Source organism: Drosophila busckii, chromosome 2R (genome assembly GCF_011750605.1).
Source record: "Drosophila busckii strain San Diego stock center, stock number 13000-0081.31 chromosome 2R, ASM1175060v1, whole genome shotgun sequence".
Taxonomy (NCBI): domain Eukaryota; kingdom Metazoa; phylum Arthropoda; class Insecta; order Diptera; family Drosophilidae; genus Drosophila; species Drosophila busckii.
In genome coordinates this window covers 10,685,563-10,695,134 of record NC_046605.1, presented here as the reverse complement: position 1 = coordinate 10,695,134, position 9,572 = coordinate 10,685,563, and the positions used below count along the sequence as shown (strand labels likewise).

Genomic DNA, 9,572 nt, shown 5'->3' with positions numbered 1-9,572 from the left:
AACAGCTGTCGCGCTGTCTCTGTCGCACAACATCTTATGTGCCATGTGCTGGCTGCTGCCAAGTGACAGAACCAAGTGCTCAATGATCCAAGTATGCATTCCTGTTCGAGTGTGTAATTGTGCGCAATGTAACGGTACTTTGTATATGTATATGTTTAGTTAAATATTTATGCTTGCTGTTGCTCTTACTGTTGCTTGTTGTTGACGAAAAGAAAGTCCATGTCAGTAGGTGAAAGCCCTTGCTTTGTCTGCTGTTTTGTAAACAACCCCCTGAGGCCCAAAGCTTTCGACCCCCACATCTTCAAGTGAAAGCTCAGCCCAGTGAAGCCTGTAAAGCGCACAATCAAAGCTTTCTTTTCGTTTTCGTAGGCAAATATTTTCTGTATAAACTTTTAATATTCAGTTGTTTTTCATATTGTGAACAGCCTAGCAAGCGCCTCTTGCGTTTTGTCTGCGTCAAGGACGAGTAAAAGTGAAAACAATGAACAACTAATTAACGCAACTAAAATATATTAAATAATGCAAAAAACATTAATTTAACTTAATCAAAATAACAGCAAATCTTTGCGATTAAATTTCTTGTGACAATTGTTGCTCTTCCTCTTGCTAACGGTCACGCAATCACAGTATTAGCCAAGTAGCTATACACGTGCGCTATATATAGCCCACAAAGGTATCTATAAATCTGGCATGCTGTCATCAGCTTCCGAAATGGAAAGGCAATAAATAAAGCGCCCATGTTGTAGATGGGCATGCAGTTAACAATTTGTAATGCCAATGCAAATAAAAATGAAAAGCTTTTAAGACACAAATGTCAAGCAAACAAGCAGAGCTTTCATCCCGTTACCTGCAAACAGCTGATTTGAAATCAGAAATCCCATTAAGCGTACCCCCAACCCATCGCCGACTCACATCTCGCGCTAACAATACAAGTTCATGGTCAACACTGTTGTTGCTGTCGGATTAGCGCGCTCAAGCTGAAGTCCTAGTGATTCCAAATGGCTTTAATACGTTGCTGCTTTGAGCCACCAGAACTGGAGCTGCCCGAGTTTTTCGATGGCTTTATACAGAAATGCACAGATCCCAGTTGTAAGTATAAACGTTAAATCCTGTTTTTGAAAAAAAATTAACACGAGTGTAAATAAAACAACATTCAAATTTATGCGCTCATAGCAAGCGCAGCCAACTTCATGTCACGATAGACAGCGGCTCGATTGCGGTTCGATAAGACTTATCGACATTGCATTGTTGCTCATTCGCTACGAATACAAAGTGTAAAAGGCAGCAGCATAGTTTTTTATCATTAAATTCATTATCTAACGCTGCGATAAACAATAAAAGTTGTTTACGACCTTAAACAAACATGCCCGGTGAGTAGAGTGATTAAGGGTGATTGAGTGACATGACCTCGACCTAGAGAACAGGAAGAAATGACGTTATGCTGGCAAATCGATCAAAGTTTGCCAATTGCCAAAGATGTGGCCACAACATAAAGCAAAGAAACCCACACACATCACGCGACGCCAACTGGCTACTGTAGTAAAAACGACTATGGACGATAAGATAATAGTTAACAAAATGGCTGTCGCACCCAAATGACTTGCTCCCTGCTGGGGGCATAGCTGAGAGAAATAACAGTCATTGGCTTGCAGCCGCGCAAAGGAGTGCGATGACGCATACGCATACGACGCCAACAACGACGCAAGAAAGTCGTCATGTTTACCTATCGCTGCATACACGTTTGCTTGCCGAATCCGTCTAAACGTTGTGCCTTCCCTTGTGCTGTTCTAGGTTGTTGCGGCTGCTGCTCGGCGCTGCGACCGCGCTACAAGCGGCTGGTTGACAACATCTTCCCAGTGAATCCAGAGGATGGCTTGGTCAAGTCCAATATGGAAAAGTTGACGTTCTACTCGCTCAGCTCACCGGACAAGCTGGATCGCATTGGCGAGTATTTGTACCAAAAGGCAACCAAGGATATAAATCGCAAGCGTTACAAGTGAGTGTAAGCTAATTGTTTATATTGGAATGCATTTTAATTTGGTACATTTTTAGGCTGGCTGAGATAGCTATGGAGGCTATGGACCAGCTGCTGCAGGCTTGTCATGCGCAGACTTTGAACCTCTTTGTGGAATCTTTTCTACGCATGGTGCAAAAGCTGCTAGAGGATTCGAATCCGAATCTAAAGATAATGGCAACCAATTCGGTAAAGCTTGAAGCAATGCCAGCTCAAAGCAATAACTAACTTTAGTCTAACTGTTGCAGTTTGTGAAGTTTGCCAACATTAACGAGGACACGCCGTCTTATCACAGGCGCTACGACTTTTTCATATCGAAGTTCTCGTCCATGTGTCACAGCGACAGCTCGGATCTGCGTGATAGTCTGCGCTTGGCGGGCATTAAGGGTCTACAGGGTGTAATACGCAAAACAGTATCCGATGATCTGGTGGAGAACATTTGGGAGGCACAGCATATGGAGAAAATAGTGCCCTCGCTTTTGTTCAATATGCAGGTGCGTTCAAGCTGCAACACTTTACTCTTAACTGTATTTAAAACCAATTGGCGTCATGTTGGAATTTTAACTAACTTGCAGTTTTTGTTGTTTATATATTATATACTTTGTTCAAATGCAAACACAACACACATAACAACAACATCAATAACGAACGGACATAACCGCACAGTTTTGTGTAAACGTTATGTTTGTGAAGAAAAATTTAATGGCGGTAATTGTAAAAGCAAAGAAAATATTCAAATTAGCAAATGCACCTATGATGTAATTGTGTATACATATGTATAAGTAATTCAATTTGTACATGCACCTGCTATTAGCTACTCTACACTCTACGCTAGACTTGCCACAGGCCTCTCCTTTAATTGCCACTAATAATGTCATTTTTATTGTATGCACAAGCAGTCGGGCGACATGGTGCCCGTGGAGGATGCCAGCAATGTGACGCCACCCGTGCTCGCCGAGGAGGTGCTGCGTGAGCTTGTGGGCCGCGCCAGCTTTGGCCACATCCGCAGTGTGCTCAAGCCCTTGCTTACGTAAGTTTGCTGCATTTTTATTGCTGTCACTAAACTTATTGTTTTCGCTGTAGTCATCTGGATCGCCATGAGTTGTGGGTGCCCAACACCTTTGCTATACACACATTCCGCATTGTGATGATTTCCATACAGCCGCAGTATTCCTACACAGTGGTGGAGACACTTATGCAGCATTTGGACAGCAATTTCAAGAGCTCGCCACGCACACGCACCTCGTTGGCAGTGGTGCTCTCCAAGATTATTGCCATTGCGGCTGGCGAGAGCGTGGGTCCCTCTGCCTTGGACATTATCAACAATCTACTGACGCATCTGCGCACCAGCGTTAGCACCACCACTGAAATAACAGCCGAGGAGTCGCAGTATCAGGAAGCGCTAATCAATGCGCTCGGCGAGTTTGCCAATCATCATCCGGACTATCAAAAGATTGAGATCATGCTGTTTATTATGAACACAGTGCCAGATCTTTCGAAGAAAAGCAAAGGCGATCAGATGCTGCAGAATATTCTGCTGAAATCACTGCTCAAGGTGGGCACCCAATACAGCACCGTGTCCTTCGAGAAGGCCTTTCCAGCCTCGTTTCTGCAGCCGTTGCTACGCATGGCGCGTGCACCACACGATCCCACGCGCATTATTGTAATGCAGATCTTCCAGGCGCTGCTCGATCGCCATCAAAACGAACAGGTGCTGAGCACAGTGAGCATTAAGCCGTATCCGGCGCTATCACAGGAGCCGCCTTCGCGCTCAGACATTATCTTTACACATAAATATGGCGCCAATATAATGCAGGCGCTGATCGATAGCATGGCACTGTCCGATCGCGTCGATGCGCTCTCGGCAAGCTACAACACGGCCGCTTTGCTAATTGTGGAAATGTCCTGCAGCGAAACAGTGCAAGAGTTCTTGCTGTTTATACTCGGGTAAGCACAAAGTCTAATTCATATATATAGCATATTAAAATTCAATATTTTACAGCATACAGCAAGTTGCATGCACTGTGGACACTTTGGGCGCCGTGCATCGCTGCAATCTGCATGCCATTGCCATTTCGCTGCTGGTGCTGATTTCGCGCGTTAGTGGCATCAACAATCTGCTCGAATATGCACAAAAGATAATTGAAGCACGCCGCGAGGAGGCGGTTTACTATCTGCCCCCGCTGCTCGATGCCAAGAAGGTGTCTGCGAAGAACCTTAATCTAGCGCTGCCGCATTTATCCATCGATAAGCTTGCTTTGGGCGAGTGCATGCAGAACGCTGGCATGGATGCACAGCGTCTGAACACTGGTGCGCCCTATATGCTCAACCAGACCGATAATCCCGGACATCGTCACTCCTGGGTGGAATCTGTGAGCGCCAACATGACAACGCGCAATAGCTCCGCCGATTTGACAGTATATAATGGTGATGTGGACAGCGTGAATAGCTCGCCAGGCGTTTGCAAGAAGCTACTCGCACCAGAGTACAACTTTGATGCCATGAAGCGTGCGCTGGCCGAGCCCACCGAGGCGGCCAAGCGCGAGCAGCGTGAGCGACAAATGCAAATAGTGCGCACCTTCCGTGAGGGTGAATTCGATGAGCTCATGCGACGCACAGAACCGAAGGTAACTATATAGGCAAACATATAGACTATGCATTTTTAAATTTGTCTTATTGCTTGCAGCACGATCTCATACAGAATCGTCTGAATGAACTCTTCAACTCGCTGGCCGTGGAGCGTCAATTAACGCAGAGCGACAGCAAAGCGACGCAGCAACATGCGCAGCAGGAGAAACCCGTCTATGAGACAAAGTTTCCGGAACTATTCTATTATTAAATGGCCGGCGAATATATTGTATTGAAAATATAAATTATTAGTATATAGCTTGGGACTGGATTAAGTATTAATTTATTGCAAACTCTTTTTGTTAAATTGTGCAGTTATTATTGTTACTAACGAAATGAATAAAAGTACTTAAAACACACACGACAGAGAATTTCTTTTGTAAACATCCATTTATTAAGTTACTTTGAAATGCAGAGTTTTGATGTTTAGTGACACATACATATGAGTTTTGGTTTTGTTTTAGCAACTACTATATTTAAACGAAAACGTTTTCAATTAGGATTGCGCTTAACACGAGTAAACATACATATATAAATTATTACATATACATATCAAAACTTTTGTGCGAGCACGCACATTGTGTGTGCGTGTGTGTGTGTGTTTGTGTAAAGAAACTTAAATTGACATTGCTTTACAAAACAATTTAGTTGTACGTAGGAATATTTAAGGATTAATTGCGTTTTTTTTTTTTTTGTTTAAATGTAAAAGATATACAAAAATATATAGGTGCGTACCAACGAGGGGCGGCATAATAATATACAATTGATTAGATATTTAGTAAGTAGTATGCAAGGATGAGGACTACAACTATATAGATATAGATATATGTACAGATAGCACACGCTAGTCGTGGCCAACAATGAAACGAATTTACAGACTAACGAAGCTCGAGCCAAGAGCGAGGAGCGTAGTCACCAATTGCGCAATTGCAGTTGGGGAAAGGGTTCCGAGGATTGGCGCATGCTCAGCAGGCCACGTCGCGGCATAGCGCCTCCTCATCGCTATGCACCCAGTTGTATCTGATCGGCAGACGACGCGCCGATGCAGGCGTGGACGGTGTCGAGGTCTCCGAATCGCCGCTGGCAACAAACACAGCTGAATCATCCGCGCTGGCGGGCGTCAGCGAACGCTCACAGTTGCCGCCAATCTCGGATATGGGTCTGTCTGCTGCCGACATATTCGACTCTTCGCTCTGCGGCACAATCTCCTTGAAGCTCTGATTGGGCGGCATCACCAGCAGCATGTTGATGGAAATGAGCAACGGATGCACTAGCTTCGGATCCAACACCATTAGCGTCACCTCCTCGTTCTTCTCCAGATTCAGTGTTATAATATCAGACGATTGCGTGAACACCGGTTGCCGCTGCGCATTAATGGACGTTATGGTGGTGCGTATCATGAACTTGCGTTTCGTCTGCAGGCTGAGCACGCGCTCATGCTCGTGGCGATGATGGCGGCGTATGTTCAATCGACGCGAGTCCATAATAAGTATGAGATCCATGCCATAGTTAAAGCCAGTCCAGCGCCACTTTTGATAGCCGGGCTCGGTTAGCAAGCGGCCACAGCGCATGCAGTTCTCAAAGAACTGCTCGTCATCCAAGTGCAGCGGGTTTCTAAAACAGGAGCTAAATCATTGATGACGTATACATACTTAAATATTAAATATTTACCCATCCTCCTGGTGATGATCAATGCGCAGCAACGCATCCCAGTGGCTGTGTATATGCTTGTAGAGCCACTCCTTGGGTATAATGTTATCGTTGAAGATAATCTTCAGATCCATATAGTGATTGGTTAGATATTGTGTGCGCAGTCGTTGGAATACGCGCACATATGGCTGGCCCTCGGGCGTGGCTAAAAAGGAGCGCTCCTCCATGCGATTGGTAAAGTATGTCCACTGCGCCACATCCATGCTGGGTGTGTTCGTCTCCACGCCAGCATTGGTCAGGCGCTCTTGAGTCTTCAGCGCCTCGGCGCGCTGCACTGGATCCTCGGGATCGTAGTGTGGATGCAGTTGCAGAAACATCCAAGTGCGCAGCAGCGTATACAATGAGAATTCGGTTTGCAGTACGTACAGATCGTGACTGGCAGTGAGCAAGTTCATCAGATCGATGGATATGTGCCGCAGCAGATTGGGGTGCTTGTTATAAATGCTAAGTAAATTGATTTGGAACCATTGGAAGGTGGACTTTTTGACGCTTATGACGCCATATTGGCAGGCAGCCTCATAGTACTGTATGGCAGTTTCCGCATTGATGGTGTCGGCCATTACCTCGGCACACCTGTCGATGATGCCGTCCAAATGGAAGAGTGTGGCGGTGGCCAGCACGGGGATCACATCATTGGCCTCAATTTCAATCTCATCCGAGTACATGGAGCCAAAGACAGCATCCAGGCTCTCCACAGTGATGCGCTCATCGAGTATCTTAATGTGCACAAAGTTCTGTTGTGCCTCCTTCCATGTGCCATTGAACATGGTGAAGAAATAGGGACTCTGACTAAGATAGACCTTGTGCAAATGCCAGACCTTGTCCATGGCCATGACCGATACATCCGAGTTCTTCTCCTCCTTGAACAAAGCTTTGTATATATACTGAGTGGTGGTAAGCAGCTTCTTTCTAAAATGGAATAAATAATTTAAGGGTTGAACTTTTGTATAATTTCAATTACGCACTTTTTGGGCGACGCATTTTGCTGCTTTGTGCGCTCTCGCTCCTCCTCCGAGTCAGTGGAGTCTGTGCTGCGTCTTCGCTTGCGTCGGCTGCCAAACGCTTCAGCCACATTGCTTTGCATAGCTCCTACAATCTGGCCCATGCTTGCGGCTCACTCCGGCCCAGACAACAATTCTTGATAAGCACACACGAAAATCTACAAATATTAAAATATATACCAAGTGTACAGAGATTAGTTATGGGGACTAGTCTTATCGATTGTGGGTGTGCAAAGTTGGAAAAGTTCACAGGTGCTAGGCCTACCGAGTGACCCACATTCAACAACGCCCACTGACCTAAAAACCAGGGGTTGGGGCTCAATACCAAGAGCTGCAGTCTCTATTCTGTAGGCGTTTAACAATATCAAGCGCGTGCGTGCTCGGCCCACATAAAAAGCTGACGAAACTCACAAATGCAACAACTAACCACCTCCCCCACACTCTCTCTCGCTCTCACTCTCATTGCTCACACTCTCTCAACTTTTTGCGCTCAACAGATGATGTCACCACATTATAGTGCAAGCTTCAAAGGGAGGGAAAGAGAGACCAGCAACAAAAATAGAATACCAAGAGTCTCAATAATTAACATCAGCAATTTAGTGAGTTTGTAATATTATTTATACTTATGTTTATACTATGCTAGTGGCATCCGATTGTTGTTAGACTCTGGCGCTGGTGTTGTAAGCATGTCAAGGCCGTTAGCCATAAACAAACTTCAATATTGTTATGATTACAAAACGTTTCCAACACACAAGTTACGCACACACTTAAAAATAAGCATTTATGCATGTGTGTGTAGTTTGTTTTGGTGCGGCGCATTTTGAGCTCTCAAAACCAGTTTCCATTTTCTTATAAGACCAAAACAAGAAACTCGGTTGCAATCGTTCGCTCGCTCAGTTCAATTACGTCATAAGTTTTTGAGCGCGTTGTTACTTTTACAATGCGAATACATATATGAAATTAAATCAGCGAAAACCTATAGCTGCCGTTCCAATCATTGCTTATTGTTAAGAAATAAAAAAAAGTTAATGTTGCCCATGTAGTTACGGCTAGATAACGTGAGATATTCGTCTAGGTAGCCAACAAGCACGGGCGGGTCCGAGCGGGAATCGAACCGCTGATCAAGCGCAGTAGCGTAAATGAAAAGACCAAAATGTTTAGACGGCAGCGCCACCCTCACTTTTTAGTTATAGAAACCAAATCACGCACTTAACTTGCACGCACACTCTTATCTATAGATATACTTATGTATATTTCCGTGTATATGTATATAGTGTTTGTTTAAAGCACACAGGAATTGATAAATAGTTTTAATTGCAAAATTATGTGCGGTCTGTGTTTGTACATACATATATTTACTTGAAGTTCAGCGAACTTGCTCAGACACGATACGCAATGAAATTGAAACAGCTGTAGGAGTCCGATTGGCCCTGCTGATGGCACGTTAAATCTATCAAAATTACTGTTGTGCGGCACTGATAGCGCTGCTGCTGCTGCTTCAAAACATATTCACACACATGTGTTTAAAAGACTTTCCAAAATAGTGTAGACAATAGTCTAGACATACTTGTGTATGTGTAGTATATGAGTGTTGTCAACAAATGCAATCGGACAACTTAATACAGGCTTTATCTCTCGCGAAAGACAACACGATTGATTTGCATGTGTGTGTCTGTGTGTCATTGTAACAGTAAATCCTCTCTATAAATAGCGCGCAGAAGTAAATTTGGGAGCATGTGGGGGTTAAATGGAAGCAGGCAAAAACAACAACGCAAATGCAGCTAAGAATACACCACCATGCACAGACACACACACACAGACAGACGTTACTGCATACATACACATAGGCAAATGGGGAAGCGCACTGATAAAACAAACTAAAGCGCAGACAATAAAAATGCATACACTTACTGTAAATCTGCAATTACAGTTTGTTTCTTTATGTAATTTCACTTTAATTTAACTTTTGCAAGTCTTTTCAACCAGTTGCACTATTTATTTTCAATGTAACAACAACAAATTCTGTTTTTTTTAGCAAATGCATTTATTCTGCATTAAATCTTTGTTTGTTACACACTGAAGAGCAATGCGCGCTCTGCCTATTGCGACCGTTCGGTAGAAGAGTAAATTCGTGTTAGTAACACCTTCGTATACAATGTAAACTTTACATCCAAAACAAACGACTATGTTATTAAAATTACGCGGTATCGATATTGAGT

General features: G+C 44.0%; 2 protein-coding genes across 6 annotated transcripts; one reads left to right on the top strand and one right to left on the bottom strand.

The window, feature by feature from the left end:
- The first annotated feature begins 553 nt into the window (after positions 1 to 553).
- LOC108596938 (protein EFR3 homolog cmp44E) lies at positions 554 to 4,992 on the top strand. Of its 3 annotated transcripts, none has more exons than XM_017983171.1 (9): positions 999 to 1,089; positions 1,792 to 1,996; positions 2,053 to 2,203; positions 2,263 to 2,508; positions 2,681 to 2,722; positions 2,914 to 3,044; positions 3,098 to 3,961; positions 4,017 to 4,641; positions 4,701 to 4,992. In XM_017983171.1, the coding sequence occupies exons 1-9, from the start codon at positions 999 to 1,001 to the stop codon at positions 4,851 to 4,853; spliced, it is 2,508 nt and encodes an 835-aa protein (XP_017838660.1). In that variant the 3' UTR covers positions 4,854 to 4,992. The 3 variants fall into 3 exon arrangements, with proteins under 3 accessions (XP_017838661.1, XP_017838660.1, XP_017838663.1); XM_017983174.1 differs by lacking the exon at positions 999 to 1,089 and adding an exon at positions 1,271 to 1,370 and having other exon boundaries at positions 4,701 to 4,853; XM_017983172.1 differs by lacking the exon at positions 2,681 to 2,722 and having other exon boundaries at positions 554 to 1,089.
- Positions 4,993 to 5,031: 39 nt separating this feature from the next.
- LOC108596939 (protein germ cell-less) lies at positions 5,032 to 9,458 on the bottom strand. 3 transcript variants are annotated; one of them, XM_017983175.2, is made up of 4 exons: positions 9,265 to 9,458; positions 7,318 to 7,511; positions 6,314 to 7,261; positions 5,032 to 6,268 (listed from the first exon to the last, which is right to left on the bottom strand). In XM_017983175.2, the coding sequence occupies exons 2-4, from the start codon at positions 7,455 to 7,457 to the stop codon at positions 5,608 to 5,610; spliced, it is 1,749 nt and encodes a 582-aa protein (XP_017838664.1). In that variant the 5' UTR covers positions 7,458 to 7,511; positions 9,265 to 9,458; the 3' UTR covers positions 5,032 to 5,607. The 3 variants fall into 3 exon arrangements, with proteins under 3 accessions (XP_017838664.1, XP_017838666.1, XP_017838665.1); XM_017983177.2 differs by having other exon boundaries at positions 5,032 to 6,256; XM_017983176.2 differs by lacking the exon at positions 9,265 to 9,458 and having other exon boundaries at positions 7,318 to 7,561.
- Positions 9,459 to 9,572: the final 114 nt, after the last annotated feature.

Bases quoted from the DNA above. Each gene is read 5' to 3' on its own strand.
- LOC108596938 (XM_017983171.1), top strand. From the start codon at position 999: ATGGCTTTAATACGTTGCTGCTTTGAGCCACCAGAACTGGAGCTGCCC. The intron at 2,509-2,680 runs GTGCGTTCAAGC...ATAACCGCACAG, and splicing joins CGCTTTTGTTCAATATGCAG to TTTTGTGTAAACGTTATGTT. The intron at 2,723-2,913 runs GTAATTGTAAAA...ATGCACAAGCAG, and splicing joins TGAAGAAAAATTTAATGGCG to TCGGGCGACATGGTGCCCGT.
- LOC108596939 (XM_017983175.2), bottom strand. From the start codon at position 7,457: ATGGGCCAGATTGTAGGAGCTATGCAAAGCAATGTGGCTGAAGCGTTT. The intron at 7,262-7,317 runs GTGCGTAATTGA...ATTCCATTTTAG, and splicing joins CAAAATGCGTCGCCCAAAAA to AAAGAAGCTGCTTACCACCA. The intron at 6,269-6,313 runs GTAAATATTTAA...TCAATGATTTAG, and splicing joins GATCATCACCAGGAGGATGG to CTCCTGTTTTAGAAACCCGC.